This window comes from Serinus canaria, chromosome 6 (assembly GCF_022539315.1).
Source record: "Serinus canaria isolate serCan28SL12 chromosome 6, serCan2020, whole genome shotgun sequence".
Lineage (NCBI taxonomy): Eukaryota > Metazoa > Chordata > Aves > Passeriformes > Fringillidae > Serinus > Serinus canaria.
In genome coordinates, this window is record NC_066320.1 from 1,231,350 (window position 1) to 1,250,794 (window position 19,445).

The 19,445-nt window shown below is 44.7% G+C and overlaps 1 protein-coding gene and 1 non-coding gene across 3 annotated transcripts; one reads left to right on the plus strand and one right to left on the minus strand.

Annotated features, from left to right (window-relative positions):
* The first annotated feature begins 2,304 nt into the window (after nucleotides 1-2,304).
* Nucleotides 2,305-2,386, plus strand: TRNAS-UGA (transfer RNA serine (anticodon UGA)). The gene has a single exon. It is a non-coding gene; the product is annotated as a tRNA-Ser (tRNA).
* A 4,213-nt stretch (nucleotides 2,387-6,599) lies between these two features.
* DNAJC12 (DnaJ heat shock protein family (Hsp40) member C12) lies at nucleotides 6,600-19,434 on the minus strand. Of its 2 annotated transcripts, XM_009095992.4 has the most exons (5): nucleotides 15,564-19,421; nucleotides 12,562-12,640; nucleotides 10,765-10,904; nucleotides 9,447-9,648; nucleotides 6,600-7,673 (listed from the first exon to the last, which is right to left on the minus strand). In XM_009095992.4, the coding sequence occupies exons 1-5, from the start codon at nucleotides 15,639-15,641 to the stop codon at nucleotides 7,579-7,581; spliced, it is 594 nt and encodes a 197-aa protein (XP_009094240.2). In that variant the 5' UTR covers nucleotides 15,642-19,421; the 3' UTR covers nucleotides 6,600-7,578. The 2 variants fall into 2 exon arrangements, 1 of the variants encoding a protein (XP_009094240.2); XR_007777923.1 differs by lacking the exon at nucleotides 6,600-7,673 and having other exon boundaries at nucleotides 9,510-9,648; nucleotides 10,665-10,904; nucleotides 15,564-19,434.
* Nucleotides 19,435-19,445: the final 11 nt, after the last annotated feature.

Below are 19,445 nucleotides of genomic sequence, written 5' to 3' on the forward strand. Positions count from 1 at the left end.
AAATTCTGTAGTCTTGTGGTGCAAGCGTTATCTCTTGTAAAACATAACTTATTTGGAGTCATTATTTTGTGCAAATTCTTCAAGGGAGATATAAAATTTACTCTTGAATATTCGAAGTTACACATAAGCACAAAGTTGCTGTTCTGCCAACACTGCTGTAAATACTTGTTAACTTGGGCAGAATCTAACCTATTTTTTCTGTTGCAAGCATCATAGACTTCTAACAGGAAGAAATGTTCAAAATGTTGAATTTGTAAAGCTGACAGAGATTGATTAAATAAAAGTCCACAGAGCAGGTGGTGGAGAAGGGATGGAACAAGCATTACAAAACTGACATTGCACTTAAGGTCAACTAAACCTGAAGGATTGAAGTGCTTGGGGCTCAGCCCTGTATTTCTGAAGAATCCACCGGTGCATTTTTGATACTGGTTGGTTAATCTGTCCGTGTGCTACTGAAGATTTTTCAGTATCTGTCCTTGTTACCTGAAGAAATTAAAAACATGAGAAAATAAAGGCAATTCTATCCTAGCACCATTGCTTTGTACAACAGACCTAAACCAGCCTTTTATCTGTTACCTGTTCTTATGTCAAGATCTTGCTACCTTTCACCGACTAAGAAATAAAACTTCTGAGATTCCTTGGGGAGATAAATTGATGTTCAAAGTACACTTACTCCAGTGGCACTCTACACGTGTCCCTTACCCTTCTGTCAGTGCTCCTGGGCAGGGATGGGCACGGCAAGGAGCTGGAAGCCGCTCTCTGTGTGCGCTCCCTGCTCTGCGGCTGCAGCTTGCGCGGAGAGCGCTGGAGGTCACTGCAGCACTGCTCGGAACCAGAGACTCCTCCGAGACACACACCCAGCGGAGCTGCTGAAAGAGCTCACGGTGTGCCTGCACAGCCCTCAGCCGCCTCCGATTTATTCTGTCTTACTGAAACTGCACATTTCATCTCGAATCCTCTGCGTGAACACAAAGCAGTTGTTGTTTAAAGGGGAAAAAAAAAAGTAAGTTTTTTCATAGTTCTGCTATGGAAAGAAAGGCTCCTAAATTCAGAAAAGGAGTCAGACATCGTAAGTTGTGAGGAGAAGGAGCCCTGAGTCTGTCCAGGCTTTCCAGGCTTCAGTGCCTCGGGATGCCGCGTGTGTGGTTCCAACGCGGTCACCGCAGCCCAGCAGAAGCCCGGGGGGCTGCAGCGCCTGGGGCTCTCGGCTTCCACCTTCGGCAAGGTGGGATGGAGAACACGAGGCCGGAGCGTTCCCACAGCCGATGGGCCCTTCCCATGTCGGCCTTCCCAGGCGGGAATTCCAGCCGCCCTCGCTCTGCGGCACCGCACGGAGCTCTGCCCGAGGGACACGGCCGCAGAGCCCGGAGAGGCCGGGCCGGAGCCGCGTTTGCTCCGCAGCAAACCCCATCCTTCCCTTCCTTTCCCTTTCCCTTTCCCTTTCCTTTCCCTCCCTCCATCGGGCTGCGCTGCCAGCGCCGCTCCTCCTGGCTCCGAGGAGCACAGAAGCGCCCGGCGCTTTCGGACATCCGTCTGTCCTCCACGTTCCCCGGGCAGGTCTCAGAGAAAAGGCCCCACAGGCGATTTTCATCCGCCTATTCAAAAACCAGGACTAATTCAGCAACATTTTCGGTGCTGAGACAAGTTAAAACAATTATTAAGAATGCTTCTCGATCCATAACTCATTAAAATAATAAAAAAAAGGACGGGAACTCGCCAATATCACTCTGGCTTCTTGTAATAATAAAACAAAAGCTCTGATTATAGATATTAAAAATCAGGGAAATTATTATTTTTACCCATTGCAACACAGGTAGAAAGCGAAATGAAATTTAATTTCCATTGCACTACTGCTTGCATCATTAACTGTTGCTAGTGTAAAAAAATTATCTATAGTGAATTAAATTACATGTAAAGGTCATATGATAGAGACCTTTTGATATTTTGTAATAGAGATTTTGCAATAATTGAAAGAAAAAGTATAACGAGGAAAAACAGTAACGCCACTGAAAGCTAATGCAGCGCCTAATGGCCGCTGTCCATGCAGGAGTTCCCGGCTGCCTCCTCCCGGCCAGGCTCAGGTTTCATTCCCGGGAGCGGGCGCGGCCTCTCTGCCTGAGGCTGAGACTCTCCGGTGGGAATTGGGATTTGTTCCTCCTGCGCCGCTCCCGCCGAACCGCGGCCGCCATTGCTGCGGGGCGGGGCCGACGCCGCCGGCGCCCATTGGCTGCGTGGCTGTGGGGCGTGGCATGCGGCGGGCGGAATGCCCTATAAGGCTGCAGCCAGGGCGGCAAAGCAGCGTCAGCAGCGATGGCCGAGTGGTTAAGGCGTTGGACTTGAAATCCAATGGGGTCTCCCCGCGCAGGTTCGAACCCTGCTCGCTGCGGCCCGGAGGGGCTTAGTTTTTTTTGTTTTTCCCGTCCCCTGCCGGGTGCTCTTTTATTGCTCCTCGCCGGCCACAGCAGCGCCCAGAGCGGTGGGCTGGGATAAGGGCACAGAGCGGGGCAGGTCCCGCGATCATCCGCTGCTGCTGTTGGTCCCGGGGCACCGGCAGGGCCGCCTCAGCCGGCTCTGGAACATCGTCCGGAGGAGCCTGCACGGCCTCTCCGGGCAGGCTGGGCCGCTGCTCGGGCACTGCAGGGGAGAGAAGCACCTTCGGAGGTAGTTCCTGGTCTCTTGTCCCATTGCTGGGCACCCCCGAGCAGAGCCTGGCTTCACCTTCCTGACGCCCCCTTTGGATATTTGTACGCAGTCATCTCTTTGTGACACTGAATAGGCCCAGCTGCCTCAGCCTTTCCTAATGAGAGATGCTCCAGTCCCCCCATCATCCTTGTTGCCCTGTGGTATTTATCCTACTGCAGCTCATCGGGCCGTGCCCTCCTCCCCCTCCCCTGGCCCTGCCAGAAGGAGCAGTCGTGCCAAAGCTGCAGCAGCGCCCAGGGCAAGGTTCTGGCGTTGCACCTGCAAGCAGTGACAAGAGCCTCGATGGAGGTGGCAGAACAGCACCTGGGGGTTGACAAGAGCCTCGATGGAGGTGGCAGAGCAGCACCTGGGGGTTGACAAGAGCCTCGATGGAGGTGGCAGAACAGCACCTGGGGGTTGACAAGAGCCTCGATGGAGGTGGCAGAACAGCACCTGGGGGTTGACAAGAGCCTCGATGGAGGTGGCAGAACAGCACCTGGGGTTGACAAGAGCCTCGATGGAGGGGGAACAGCACCTGGGGGTTGACAAGAGCCTCGATGGAGGTGGCAGAACAGCACCTGGGGGTTGACAAGAGCCTCGATGGAGGTGGCAGAACAGCACCTGGGGGTTGGTGCTCTTTCAGCAGCTCAGCTCAGACAGGACAGACAGCGTCCAGCTGCAAAGCTCAGCGTTCATCCAATGCCTAACATACAATGTCCTGATTCACCCAAAGGTCTGTTGTTCTGCCCCCACATCCTACAGCTGATACAAAATAAATTAAATCTTGTCAGCAGAAGGTTTCTCTATAAGGAATGGACTTGCTCCATCAAACCTTGGCTTTCCTGAAGGAAGCTGATTCCTCCTGGACCTCCAGTGGGGGGCCCTCAATCCTCTTTTCCTGCCCTCTGTACATGCGTGATGCACATACACACACAGTATGGTGTTGACGGGGAAAAAGCGACAGAAGTTATTATGCCATTAATAACCAGGAAAAACAAAACCTGGCAGCATTCCCCGACCGTCCGTGATTGACTCAAACTGAGGTCTCACCACCCAAGTGTGTCAGGCTCCTCTACGTGTGCCCCAGCCCCAAGGAAGGGCTGCAAACCCTGCCAGCAGCAGGGGGAGCGTGTGCGCCGGGCTGCAATCGAACCCCAGCACGGACGAAGTGATCATCGCCATCTGCCCGTCTGACAGGGACAGGCCAGGCTTTATCTTTTGCTGTGTAATTTCATCAGCTTTACAACAGCCTCACTGCTTACACTTTCATATCCTGAAATGAGAGATGAGCCTGCTGGGAAGGTAAGATAGCAATGTTCACGCTCAGGAAATTAAAGATCCTCAGTATCTGTTTTAATAATCAGGATACTGGCTTCTATTATAGAACATATAAACTGCCTTTGTTAAAAATCTCATTTAAAGAGGAAAACAAACAATCAAGAAACGACCTTACCTATCATTCAGCATTACTCAGCCTGAGATTTTAAGTCATGTACTGTCTGTGTTTATTGTCCAAACTAACTCTTACACTGTCGCTTGCCAAATGTTGGCAAAGCAACTTCTCAAATACTGGCAAAACAAAAAGGTTGAGGATGTTTTGGTTCTTGGCAATCTTATATATTCTGCACTTGCACGAGTATAACAGCAGCAATTAAAGATATAATAATTTTATATCATTCCAGAATCCCCCAATGCTATTCAGTTTCACTGTAAATAACTGGCTAAGTAGTTGCTTAATTTCTGTTTAAAAATAGTTCAAAGGCCTGGGAACACAGCATTGAACAATGTTCCCTATACTATGTATTTTATCATCATACACCTGCACTCCTTCTGCTGTCTTGTAACTTCCAGGCGAAAACTCCTCAGCCTTCACAAGTCCAGTGGTGGCTGGGTTTTATCAACACTTCTGTCTGGACTCCAGAGGATCTGGGCTCACCTCACAACTCTGTTTATTTTCATACCAAATCGCTCAGAGCTGTAACACAGCACAGTAAATCAGAGCCCTCACGTACCCAAAACAGCCAGGACCCTTTACTGCCCACCTAAGCAATTCCCAAGGGGAGCTTAAGAAAAAATAGGAGCATACCATGTCTTCAGAGGGCTGCCCTCCTCCAGCCTGAAACTCCTAGGCCCTAATCTAATAAATAGTGTCTGGCTTGCTGTTTCCCCTTTGCCACTGTCTCCACTTCACAAAGAGAGTTAAAGATCTCAGTGGGCCCCTGAAAACCACAAACCTCTGACTCTGTTGCCTCAATCACACCTTCACAGAGCCTGAGATCCACCACAACCCCTGCCCCAGCAAAAGCTCCAGCATGGGAATTACGTTTGGTGCTCACCAGTGCAGGGGCCAAAGCACCCCATAACTGCTGGTGAAATGTCAGCTGGGACATTCACTGACTCTCCTCACTACTAGCAAAAAGCTTCTAAAAGCACTGTACATTTCAAGAAGCAGATAAGCAGTTTCTGCTTGGGGTGTAGACCCAATGCTCTAACACTGACTAAGCTGTCAGGTGCTTTCTTCCTTTCTAACAGGAGGGAGAACTGGGCTGCCCACTCATTCCAGTTACCTCTTGTTACTGGCCAACAGGTCAGGTCCCACCTGCTTCTGGGGAATGAAAAGCAAAACAGGGTGCACAGGCTCCTCTTGTTTTCCAATCCATCTGAGTTTGCTCTGCTAGGAACAGATTAATTCAACTAAGGAAATACAGGAAAATAGACCATTTCAAGTTTAACTTGTACAAAAATGGAACAAAAGGAATCTGTATTAGTGGCACTGGTTTACTGGAACACCAGTTAGAACCTGCCCTCCTCATGAGGACAAGTACAAATTACAGGGCTGATCTTGAGCAGGTTGTTGAAAAACACAACTTTTGCCATGAGCTTTTACTGGGCTAAGAGCCTTCCAAATGTCTGCAGTTATTCATCCAGAACAAACATCCAAAGGTTCTTTGCCAAAACCAACCACACAATAATTGGCTAATAATGACATCAGTTTTAACGACACAAACTATTCGTTTGCTGTTCAAAGGTCTATTGTGTGTTCACTTCTCAAAGGAAACCAGCTCATTAGGTGCTAAATCATCCATCCGACTATCCCCTTTTACCTTTACCGGCAAGTGAAATGGGCAGAGAATCTGGGCTGCCATCTGATTCAACATGCTCCAGCTGGCTGCATTCCCATCTTTTTCTTGGAGGGAAAATTGTTCCCTATTACTCAGTATCCTTCACACAGAGTAAGAGTTTCTTCTGTTACAATTGTTTGATAGACATTATATAAAATGGACCAAAGTCCTTCTTGAGCAAATACCTTTGTATGAAGTAAAGCAGCAAATGCACCAGAAAAAACCAAACCAGTTACAGAGAATTATTAATCTCATAATGTTTGCAGCTGCAAAATACGCAAGGGAAAAGCAGGTAAAATGAAAGAGGTTGTGCTGTAGAACTGGCTCTTGGTACCGGTGCCACCCACTCTAGGTCAGCGTGGCTGCAGCAGCACAGGTCCAGCACAGCTTTCACCAGCTGGGAGCTGCAGCAGTGGCACGGGGACAGCCCTGGGCAAGCGCTGCCTGCAGGGCACAGGTGCCCACGAGGTCAGTGAGATCCCCCCAGCACCTGGGGCACAGCAGGCGGCAAACAGCCCCCAGGCAGGAGGGGCACAGCCACACACACCCCTCCAGGGACAGACAGACAGCAGACTGTTCCCATGTGGGGACAGCACCGCACTCGCCAGGTGACACTTTCCATTGCACTGCCTGCAATTCCCAACTGGACTCCTTAAGCTTTTACCCACTAAGATGACAAATAACAAGAAATTCCAAAGGAATCTCTGTGGTGGGTGGAGGATTTAATTAAAAAGATGAAAGAAACCCCTTTTCTGTGTGCATGAAGTTTTATTTGCTGCTGGTGGAATTATCTGCCTGCACAAAACCACAATGTCCATACCTGACATATTAGCCAAATTTGCAAAGAAGAAAACAAACACAAATAAACAAACATAAATAAACAACAATGCAGAATTTGAAAAGTTGCCCGAAGTATCAGAACCTTTTCATGTGAGATTTTGTTCACATTAGTGCTGACTAGACTGATGTTTCATTCCTCACTGCACAAAACCCTGGTAAAATCATGTCTAGCACACCTGAGCATGGAGGGGAATTGCTATGAAGCCACGGGACAGTGTTGGCACACATACACAGGGGATCAGTTTTCCACCAGTACATCCTAAGACAAAAATTGCTATCTGGAGAAGTAAAGTTCTGAAACTGCCTTCCAAAACAAACAGCTGGTGCAAAAAGCGTTCTTATTAAGGTAGAAGACAAGGGATTTTTAGGAGTGCTTAATCTGTCACAGAGACCTTGGATAACAAGAACCTTCTTATTTCATCTATAACATAAGATCACAACTCTCCTACAAGTAAAGTTTGTAATGAATACATTATAAATCACTGCAGTGAGTACAATGCAATGGAGAAGTGAAGCAGAGCACAGAGTTAAGAGATAAGCACAGCTCTGTTTACAGTTCATTGTCATAAAGCTTTTGGAAGATCCTCTGAGTAGGATACCTTGGAGCCCAGGGTTCTACCGAGAGTATGTTTTTTATAATGTCACACTATTGAAAGAAATATTAATCACCAAACAATATTTGAGAATATAAGAAACAATATACAAGATGTTAGATAACTTCACAACATCACTTTATATTAATACTGAACAGGTTATTGAACAGAAAAACCTCCACCTGTAATGCTCCCAGCACGTGTGGTAAGTCAGTATTTAGACATTGACGAGAAGAACACATTCCAATAAAGAATACAAAACACAAATAACTTATAACTGCTGTTAAAAACCCAAAGGGAATGCTGAACAGATGATCTCCTGCTCCTGTGTGTGTCTCATTTTAGATCTCATAGTTTCTGAATTTCCTCAGAAGGTCTGATGGAGCGTCGCCTGACCAGCGGAAACGCAAGTGCCAGTAATTCCCCTCTGAAAATCCTGAGGGCAAAAAAGAGAAAGACAACTAAATTATTATCAACATGCATAAAATTAAATTTTCTGAAACAGTACTGGATGGTCTTCCCAGAAAGAAGCAAGCAGAGAAGTGGTCACTTCCAGTGCTGCTGACTAGCAGGGACAAACAGAGCACTGAGTTCTGGGCAGGAACAAGATTCAAACAGCGACCTTCAGCACAGAGCTCAGCTGGGAAGGTCCCAGAGGAGAGCAGGAGAACCCTGGCAGTCCCTGAAGGGGACTCACAAAGCAAAACTGACAAATTGCAAGGCCCTAATCTAGGCAAGAAGATGGAGGTGAAGTGATAAATGATGTGATGTGATAAAGATGATGTAATAAATCTGCAAGTACGTGATCTGGGCCTTTTCATACTAAAATGTGACCTTCCTTTTACAGCAAACTGAATCCTGTGAGCAGAATTAGTGTTCAAATCTGTTGTTTGAACTGAAATAGCCATGTAGGTGGCAGTCCAGAATTCATCCAGGCCAGTGACAGGAACGGACAATGCCACAGTTGCAAAGTGGAACCCAATATATCAATTTTTGCTGGATCAAAACAAAAATATTATCGACATCCTAACATGGGGTATAAACATTGAAGTGCATACACACCCTGTCAAATATATTATAACATTAACATTATTCATGAATATATACCACTGGATAAATGAAGTAGGCACTTGATGAGTTTGATGTTTTTCCCATTCAAATATCTGGAAATTAAATTAAAACTTAAAAAAAAAAACACTAGAGAAAGAAGATGCCTGAAAAGAAAATTCACCATTCCAAGGAACAAGATGATGTTTTCTTTCCTTCAAAATTTTACTGTTCTACAAAGGATACAGTGATTATTTAATTACCAAAAAAAAAAAAAAAAAAAAGCAAATAGCATGAAGTTATAGCACAATTTTTCAAAATCAAGAATCAAGTTTTCATTAGGCCTGGTACACACTTCCTTGTAGAATTTTCTAATCAATTTTGTGCATTCCACAAATGTTTGGGATTACATTAGGTTTTGCTGCCCTCACAGCTGACCATAATTTGCTGCTTGATCAGACTGGGGAGAAATGGCAGGGTTTTGTTTAACAATAGTTCTGTGCTAACATGGACTAGGATTATGAAACTGCTGAAGGATCAGGCAGCACAGAGGGTGCCCGTGGTGCTAAGGAAGCTTTGATCAGTGACCTAAACCACAGCCAGGAAATGCTGACTGCCAGGTGACACTTTTGAAACACACATTTATTCTGGTGCATACACTACTTAGAAAAAACAAAACTGTTTGAATATAAAAGAAGCCTTCAAGTCTCAAATTTTAGACCTCATTAACTCATCAGATGAAGACTGCAAAAGCACTGAATAAAAAAACCCCAAACTTATTATTTTACTTAACAGTTCTAAAATTTATTTTTAAAAGTCACTGAAAATAACTGCCTTCTCTTTTTAGTTTGCATTTTTATATATCAGAAAAACTAAACTTTCCATTTTGGCTGAAGCATTTTTTTCTCCTTCTCCAGTTGCAGCTTTAACTAGCAAACAAACAAGGAAACTTGGGATAGGGAGGAAGGAGCATCTGAAATCTTCAACATTAAATAAGTAATCAAAAGCATAAAATCCAAACCAAAATCCCAACCCAAAACCACATTTAAAAAGCTAAAAGTTCAACACAGTGTTCTGGAGAAGACTTTCTCAAGACTGAAAGCCCCCATTTCAGGCCAATCCCCGGATACTGCAATTTTCTCTAACTGCTGTTTTCACTTACTTGGGGATTCTGGATTCTTTGTAGACTGTGGTTTCACATCAGGGATTGCAACATCATCTTGCTCCCTGCTCCCTCCCAACAATCCATCTCCACTGCTTTCCAGCTGTTGGGCCCACATCTCATCAGTTATGTTGTTGGTATTACCAAAGTCAGGAGCTTCCAGCATTTGGTCCTTCTTACTTTGGACAGCCCAGTGCACTGACTAAAGGAATGCAAACAGAACAAAGAACTGAGCCCTATGCTTTAAGGGTTTTAAATGAGTTTTTTTTTTTTTATATTGCTGCAATAAATGGTTAAACAAAGCACATTGAGAAGCCTGCAGGTCAATGGGATAGGGGAAAGTCTGGTTACATGGCACAAACAGCACTGGAGAGGACACTTTATGGCAGGTGGGGGTGAAGAACAAAATAATACATCAGAATTTTAAGGGCCTTTTGTCCAGTTTCTTCTGTCATGAATTCAGACTTTTTTTAAGAGGGCTTGAGTGACTTCAGAAATGTTCATTTTCAAAGCTGTCTTTAACTTCAGAGTACCTTTTGAAGGCAAGGCAATTTGAAAATATTTAATATTAAAGTCTGTGGAATAACATCTGTTTGGAACCGAACTAAGCTTAATTGGGTATTTCCACCAAACATTTAAGCTCAGGCATAATGCTGTAGTTGAAGTGTCTCAAACTTTTCTCCTAAGCAGAACTGAGATGGGCAGAATTGACAAAGGAAACTTTTATTCACCTGCCTTAAAGTATGACCATGTAGCTCAATCCAATATTATGGAATTGAGCTCTACTAGGGCCATGCTCCCAAATCTTCTCAAAGGCAAAATCAGGAAGGAAATCACCCAAAAAACTCCTACTTCTGTCCCAGATGACCCCACCAGCCCCTCCAGCTCTGTGGGAAGCCCAGGGTTCCAAGGAACTGCCCCCTGGATTTTTTCAATGACATCTTTAATCAGACAACATGAAAATCTATCTGATAAGCAATATACCAAGAGGAGAATATTTTATAAAAGGATCCCAGCTTTAACTTAACTTCAAAAGGAAATAAAAGTTTTGTACAAAAGCAAAGTGAGCTGAAACATTTGAAAACAGCCCCTAAGTTACTTAAACTTCCTATAAAAGCAGCAACTTGATAAATCCACTCTAAAACTACTGGCCTAACGCCCTTGTGTGAATGGGCTCCCGAAGTGCTCCAGTTTCTCCTGAATTTCCTTAGCACGCACAGCGCAGGAATGTCTCTGCACCATTCCCACGGCCAGAGCCTGGCGCTGCGGCAGAAGGCAGAGCTGGAACTCATTGCCGCTGCCCGGGGCCCGCACGGACCGTTCGGACGGAGCTGCTCAGCGCCTCCCACTGCCGGAACGGGACGGTGACTTTGCTCCGCCGCCAGTGATCGTAACGCGCCCGCCTCTCCTCGTTGGTCAGCGTCTCCTTGGCCTGCTGCAGCCTCTGGAAATCCTCCACTGGGACACAGACAAAAAGGACACGGAGGACAAGGTTGGCTTGGCAAAGGAATGAATTCAGATGCAAAAGGGGACAGGCCAGCAATGGCTCAGAGCAAAGCAGAGGAGAAGGCAGAAGGAGAAGCAAGTGGCCAAGGGATGTGGCTCTGGGTCACAGCTCTGGCTGGCTTTAGGATCGTGGCACCTGCGGTGGACTGATACCCCTGCAAATCAGGACTGAAACGTTCCTTTGTCTAGCAGCTTCAAAAGCTCCTAAACTTGAGAGGGACTTACGGAGTACACAGGTACAAGGCACAAGTCAGCCCCACCTGACAAAGGGAAATTAGAGCAACACTGCTTAGAAGGAACACACTGAGATCTGCAGCAGCACAGGAGTCAGAGCAGAGCACAGCAACAAGAACCATGAGCAGCAAGAAAAAAGATAAACAGGAACTGACAAACAAGAATAATGATCTAAATATAGTTCAGATTAATTAACTAGTGCATTTTATTAGGTGTATTTTCCACGTATGCTAAAATGTTATCCAGACTGAATGAGTAAGAACTCTCATTTTCCCTACAGGGTAATTTTTCACGGAATGGTTACTAAGGATGCAGCTGCATGTTACTATTTGTGGAAGGGTTATAAAGATTTAGACTTTATCTATGACTCACCTATGTAACAGTGATCTATTATTATTACTATTATTAATTTATTCCAGTTTACAAATTAGAGAGTTCTTTTGAAATACACTACACCCAAACACTAATCAAAATTGATAACAATAAATCAAACAAGAGACAATGGGCTGAGGGAACAACTGTACTAGGTTTTCTTATTCTAATCTTACTAGTTTTCAACAAAAGAAAGGTCTACTGTAATTACTCTTTATTAACCTTAAGCTGATGAAATAAAACACAAAGTAAACCCTCACTAGTACTGTAAAAAGGTATTTAAAGTAAGTAAGGTATGTTCAGGTAAAGAGAGAGTGTAACATTTCTTTGTGACAAGCAAAGCTGCTCTGATATTTGGCACTCGGCTGCTCCTTTTTGTACCTCAGCCTTGGTGAGCTCTGCCCAGGGCTGTCTGTGGCTTTGGATGGGTAAAGATTGGCTCCAAATCACTCAGGTGCTGCTCAGCCCTCCCAGCTCTGGGAGCTGCCCCCTCTCATCAACACAAACATCAGCTGCTGTTCGGCAAACAGAGGCTCCTCATGGGGCTGGCTGCTCTTCACTTCCAGCCATTCAATTACATTAAAAGATAATAAAGCCCATTTATGTGTTCCTCACAGGCTTGTTCCTGGCAGTAAATTAACTGATTGATGCAAGTGTGGCACTGGAGTGCCACTGAGTGTGGAAGTGCACCAACTCTGCAGGTTTAGGAAGGGACACACTCCAGAAATAAATTCTGTATTGAAAGATGATCTACTGTAGAAAGAAAAAAGATTCAAGGTCCTAGAAATAAAAAAAAATCCAACAAGTGTCTTCCTTCACTATCACAAAGGAGCGTGCAAGTCTTAGAAAGATTTGCAAGCTTGCTATTTAAATAGAACGTGCCCAATGCACACTATGATTGAAATATACTGAGGGGAAATAAAGTTTTAAGGCTGAATTTTTTATCTTGCCATGCTAATAGAAGAAAAAAATAGATTGTTTTTACATGGGAAAGAATACATACCTGCTTTGGGGTTTCCAGGATGCTTGTCAGGATGGCATTCAAGGGCTTTAATCTTATATTCAGCAAGAATCTGTTCAACCTAAACAAAATATTGAAACAAAGTGAGTAAACACAGAAAAAATCTGCAAATTTTCTTTTTTAAAGAGGCTGGGAGAAACAACAAGGAACGCTGAAAGATTCTGTCCCATTCAATTTTACAAGCTGTGGTACAAGCAAAGTAGGTAACAACAACCATCTGCCAGCAACACTGCTTATTTAATCTCATTTCCATGCACTCCTCCTTAGTCTTGCTTTAGTGAGGCTCAGTCATCCAGCATGGCTCAAGAAAAATGTGCAAAGACATTTGCCTACAGAGGCAAAATGCATCCCTTCAGTTGCTCTTGACGTTGTTTAATCAACTCCGACTTCCAGCAGAGTCTCATGGCAGGAAGCAAAGGCTCTCTGCATTGCTGAAGATCAATTTGTGGGTTTAGGTGGCTTCCTCCACATCCTCTTCATAGGAAATTCAGCCAGCACCCCATGAGGTTTCCATCCTGGATACCACAAGAGAACTCACTCCATAACCAGTAGATCATATTCTTTCTTCAAGTTCATTTTCCATGCAAAGAGGTTGGCTTGGAGTAGAATAGATTTATAATCAACATTAGAATATTGGCATAATTAGTTTATCAGTTAATTGCAAATCCCACAGTTTGTCATACTATAAAGTATTACAACCACTGGAAAAACCAACACATGTGGAGCCATGAAGCCACTGGAGTGGGCATCAGCTGAGAATTTCAAATGTTTAGTGCTTTTACAAGTATCTTGCTGGTTCTTATAATTCAGAAGCCAAAACTTCTTTTGGCTTAAGAAAAGTTAAGCTTAAGCTTTCACAATTTGCCTAAGGTATCAAAAATTACCATTCTTTCCCATACTACAAAGGCTGTTTATACAAATTCATCAGTTGTCAAACCATAACAGCCGTGTAAAATTTGAATTACTTACTTCAAAATTAAGTCTCATAGAATTTTTTATTTAGAATAAAATTACAGTTCATTCAACTAGCTGGACAAATCTTGTAATATTCTGGGAAAAAAATGTGATCTATGGTAGTATCTTAAGAATTCTACACTTTTCACTCTGCTCAGAAGCTCCTTCCAGAGGGACAGATGTAATGGGGTGTATCTGCAGTCAGTAAGACACTTTAAAACACACACAGTGTACAGAGAACTTGGTGACACTGGTTACTGTATAGCCAGCTATCATCTCAAACAGTTACTTAAAGGGGAATTTTAAAGTTAAAATGTACACAGGGTTAAAATGTAGCAGAAGGGCAGCATGGAAGTTTTCTGCTTAAAAAAGTCAGTAGAAAGAAAACTTTATAGGAAGTTTATACAACATACACAAAATTAATATACCCACTATACAAAACCAGCATTGTTCTTGAAGAAGGATGGAGATTAAATCTCCCCCCTCCTGTCAAATCTAAAGATGATGTAGGTGTCTGTGAGCTCCATTCTACCAGAAGCCACAAATGAACTTGGTTTGTGTTTACTTGAATACAGCAGAAAGTCTGTAGAAACTGAGAGTATTTCTGCTTACATTGAACCAGGTCCAACCAAGAGCAGGATATTCAGCAGCTTAGATGAAAGTGCTGCAGCTGGGAGTGTGCTGTGCACACCCAAAGTTGTGCCAAATGCTTGACTCCTGTACAAAGTAGTGAGACTGCGAAGTCCCTGTAATGCTCCAAACTCCTGTGAGACCCCCGAAGGGCTGTGCAGGGTCCTGAGGGGAGGCCATCCTGGAGCTCAGTCAGCCTGGGATCCCCAAGTTCTCTCTCCCGTGTCAAAAACAGTGCAGCAACATCTGCTGCTTCTCCCAACAAACAGCACTGACAGCTTGCTTTTCAGGACCCATTAGCATTTATTCCAGCTTTTACATTTCGTCTTCGAGCAATTTGAGAAATTATTATCACATGTACTTGAGCTGTTCATTAATTGCTAGGCCCTCAAGGAATTAGCGTGAGGTAGAAAGGGAGAAACAGCATCTGTGAAACAAGGCTGCCTGGAGCCTGGAGCACTGCCCTCTGCTGGGATCACTTCTGGGAGTGTCCTCGGGAAAAGCTTCACATTTCCCTCTGGGACACTGTGAAGATGTTTACTCCCGATCTTTATACTTCACCACTAGGACAGGTGAGAGCATCTGATTAAATTTACTGAGCGAAAGACAACTTTTATCTCCACTGAATATATCCCTCATTACAAAAGAGTAATCAAAACTTTTCCAAATCAGAAACACAATTCCAGTTAATAGAACAGCTAAATAAAATTTTAAAAAAAGAGAAAAGCAGCATACTAGACTAGCCAACAAAAAGTTGTATGGAAACCTTTAACACGATGCAGAGTTGTTTCAGCTGCAAATCACTCAAAAATAGCTTAGCCAAATTTCATTATAAAGCATGTTCTGCTGTCAAAACAAATTAGTAAAACTAGTATTTGAATTTAATTAAAAACAGCATTTTAAAATATTAATATGGTAAATTATAAAGAGATACTAGTTTTGTTTTCATCTGAACAAGTGAATACATTAAAAAAATATTGTACTATGTATAAAGCCCAAGAAACCTAGCAGTGTTATCAGTGCCCTAAAGCTATGAACTTTCACTGTATTACTTGTACATAAATAGCTCCTTTTCAGTTTTCAAAACCAATAAAATATATTCCAAACTATTATTTGGATGCTGTCAAACACATGAAGTTGGCTCTCTCCATAATCCAGTCCTGTTCTACATGGCATTTTCAACCTAAGTCTTACTCCAGACTCTTAATGCCGGAGAAAACACGGGAGGTAAAACTGAGTTTTCCAAGGGGGATCCTATGAGTGGCAAGAAAGAAAGTGCACAAGGCATTTCAAATACTCCTGCCCGCAGAGACAGCCGCAATTTGTGTCTGCAAATTCCCTGCAGACACACGAGCCCGTTCAAACTGAGAATAAGCTGGTGAGGAGGGAGAGGCTCTTACCGTCGATAGCTCATCGCATCCCAGCAAGTTGTAATAATCCTCCAGGTCCTCCGCCTTGCAGCTCAGGATGGCATCCATCGGCACTGGTCCGGCGGGCTTCTCGCGGGCGGCAGGGAGGCTGCGGAGCACAGCGTCTCGGCAGAGCTCCCGCAGGAATGAGAGGAGCCCAGGGCACCAGGCGGCTCGCAGTCCGGAGCCAGCTGCGGGCGCCGCTTTTGAGCGCTGGCAGGCGACACGCACGGAGCTGGAGAGTTCCCCGCTGCCATTGGCCCCGCACGGTGCCAGCCCGCCCGCCCTGAGCTGCTCTCGGCACTGCTCCCTGGGATTTGTAGTTGCCAGAGTCACTCCAACGTTAAACCCTGGCTCCCGGCCAGACCGCAGGGCTCTGGACACTGAAACGTGGCAGAGATTTCTCTCACCACCACCTGGGCAGCCACTGCAAACCAGGCACACCCCGAGAGGCTGCCCTGCACCTGGGCCATCTTCTGTTCAATTTTCATTTATAACTTTTGCCACCATCTTTGCCACCCAGATCATTAGATGGGTAATTATTACAGATGAGAGTAAGGATTACTTCCAGAATATCTATTACAGGGTGCAAACTTTGGAGGTCAAAGCACCAACCTTGCCACAGTCTGTCAGAGGTCTGCTGGTCAGCTCAGCTCAATGGGAGCAACCTTCACCCTCTGAAGGCTTCCTTGGGTACCCAGACCCTGCTCCTCAAAACGAAACAGCAATGTCACACCACTCGCTCTGAGCAATTAAAACCACCCGAGGACACGAAACACTCACTGTCTGCTACCAAACTGAACACTCTTTCTCATGCCAAATTACTTTCAGACTTCAAATTGAAGGTCTGCACAGTGTGCAAAACACATTCCTCGTGAAACTCATTTTACTCATTTTACATCGAGGTGAAATACCTTAATTTACAACTATGATTAATGACCAAAGCCTCAGCCCAACAGCGACTCTGGACACATTTGGTGTCACCCATGATCTGTTGATTTCAAGATTACTTCCTAACCCAAGGGTGTCTTTGCCCTGGAGCCTTAGGAGTTCTGGTATTACATTTCCCACCCCTGCAAGAGCTCTGCAACCCAGGATGTTTCATGTCATTAACTCCTGATGTCTCCTTAGCAGTTCAAATAGATGCTGTGAGTGGTTAGACAGTTCTAGATGCAGTGATCTTGTAGGAGAACAGATGCCCAGGATGTGAACAAGGTTGGAACAGGCCATGTGTGAATCAATGAAGGGCCCAGTGACCACTGAGGGCTATTTATGAATAACAAATTTTGCATCCACAAGCGCTTTAATATCTGCATTAATAATGTTCTGCAATGACATTTAATATTAATTTTTCACCATTTTCTCTTCAAGGTTGCATCATCTGAAATTTTCTACTTGTACTGCATGTTCAGACAGCCTACTAAGATTATAAAATATACAAAGTAACTAAAAGTAATAATATTAAAAGAAAAAGCACAATCCTTGGTGAAACCATTTAAATCTGATAGAAAACTCTGTCAACATACTTCTCTGAGTAAATAAAATGAACAGAATAGAACAATAGAAGTTGTTTTTCAACATCACTACAAGTGGAAGAATTAGCAATTACAAATCTCTCCATCTCCACCATTCATAACTTAATAACCAGAAAAGTATGGGAAAGAAAGTCTTTTAATAAGAGAACATGTAAATATTTAAATAGGTTGTACTCTGTGGGAGGACATAAAACAAACAGCTGTCCCTCCTCCCAACAGCATTCCTGACATCCCTTTCTTTTCCAAGTATTCCTGTCTATTTGCCTAAGGTGAAAGGGAAGCTCTTTAACCCTTTTCCCCTGCAGCTTTCAGTGGCTATTTCTGTGCTGCCAGGCAGCTGCAGGTCCAAGGGCTGCACTGCAGTGACAAAGTGGGACCTGGCAGCTCCCAGGGAATGTGCTCCCCGGAGCCTCAGCCCCACCTGGACTCCTCTGGTCAGGCCACACACAGCAGGGCTCTGCCCCCGACATGCCCGGGGCTGGGGGCACAAAGGCTCCCACAGCACGGCTGCAGCCTGCTGTCTGGAGAGCTCAAAATGCACTGAACAGTAACTCAGCCTTTCACTGCTCCCATCGACTTCTGAGGGACAACTCCCAAAGCATCATCAAAAAGGAGAGCAAGGGCAGCCATACCTCTTACACCAAAAAATTGCAAAGATTAGCCCCAGGACTTAAAGCTCATTTAAAAGGGAATTGCAGCACAGGAGATGGCACAGACTGTTGCCCACACATGCCGTGGTTAGTGTTGCTCAGGATGTACAAGCTGTTCTGGAAGTGAGGAAATCTCATGTTTGTTCTCTGTACCCAGCCACCAACAAAAGGTGTCTCTCAGTCCTAACACATATTGACAATTCTGTTTGTTCAGAGCTCAGAGAGAATCTGAATTCTGCTTCAATGTACCAGGACATTTACCAACAACTTGGAAATATCCTAAATAGCCCTTGAAATAAATCTCTATTTTAATTCATTCCTGTAAAATACATAAAATATTCCAGGACCAGTTCTTCTCAACTGACTTCAGGGGTTTTGCCTCCTGAGGGCAGAGAACACATTTATGAGAAGTCCAAGGCACAATATAACTTGTTTGAGTTTGGCATGGTGTGCCCCATCCTTGTCCTCTCACAAGCTCAGAGCTGCAGAATCAGGAGAGGACCCAAGCACTGCCCTACCCTCCCACGAGAAGGCAACTCCTGCAGTGCCATCACTAACGTGGGGAAGAGTCTGCAGGATCAGAGGAGCTTTAGGATTCCTGAGTCCCTCCCTCACCAACACTTTCATGGAAAGCCTCAGATCCTACAACTGCACCACCTGGATTATTTCTTCCTTAGAACTGTCTTCACAAAAATAACTACCAAACCAATCTTACAGCCCCACCTCCCCTTTATTTGCTGACAAAAGCATCTTGCATGTTTTTTAAGAAGCACAGATCTTGCCTCAGCTTCCAGAGGCAAGCAGGGAAAAGAATGCTTCCACACAAAGTGGCACAGAATAATAAAGACTTTCTGATCTGGTTACTCTGAAGCTTGCTTTGAGAAGCAGGTAGTGGGAAAAACCAGCATGTATGTATTTTTCAGAGTTAATATCTGAAAGAACCAGAAAAAAAACCCAAATCTCCCTCCCCTACAAAGATCACCTATGAAGTTAACTATCCATAAAGCAAACCCTTTGAAGCCATACGTATCAAAATTTTTAATCCCAGGTTGTTTTTAAAAGCTGTTTGTTATCAAGGCCTGCAAGGGGGAAATTCTACCTGTCTAACCTGGGTCTGGCCACTAAACTTAGGAATTCCATTGTATTAAATCCACTAATACTATTCTGCAAATAGCTTGTGATGTTGAACAGTAACAACAAACCAGTACTGAAATTTCTATCCATGAAGTTTAGCCCAAAATTCTAGGCTGGGTGGCAATCCTGAGAAAAAGGCTGAGTTCTATCCAGTCCAAACTCCCAGGTGGAAAGAAACTACGCCATGGAAAGCCCATGTTCGCTGTGCAGGGATGGCCCAGCTGGGGCACTAAGGAGTGCTCCAACCCTGCACAGAACGAGATCCCTGGGAAACCAGGGACACCAACCGCGCACAGCCCTGCGGAGCTCGGGAAACACAGTGGGTTTGGGGCCGGTATTCGAACAAATCCCAACCCTCAACGCTTACCATCAGGTCTCTCCTACACCATTCCTAAAGCAGCAGTGGTTTAGATAGGTGCTGATCCCCCCAAAAAAAAGCTCCAGCATCCCGGGAGCTCAAGTACCGCGATGCAGAATCCCAGGTGGGGCCAAGGTGTTATCCCGGAGGACACGGGGCGATACCTTACAGCACTCCTGCCAAGAGCCCGGTGCCG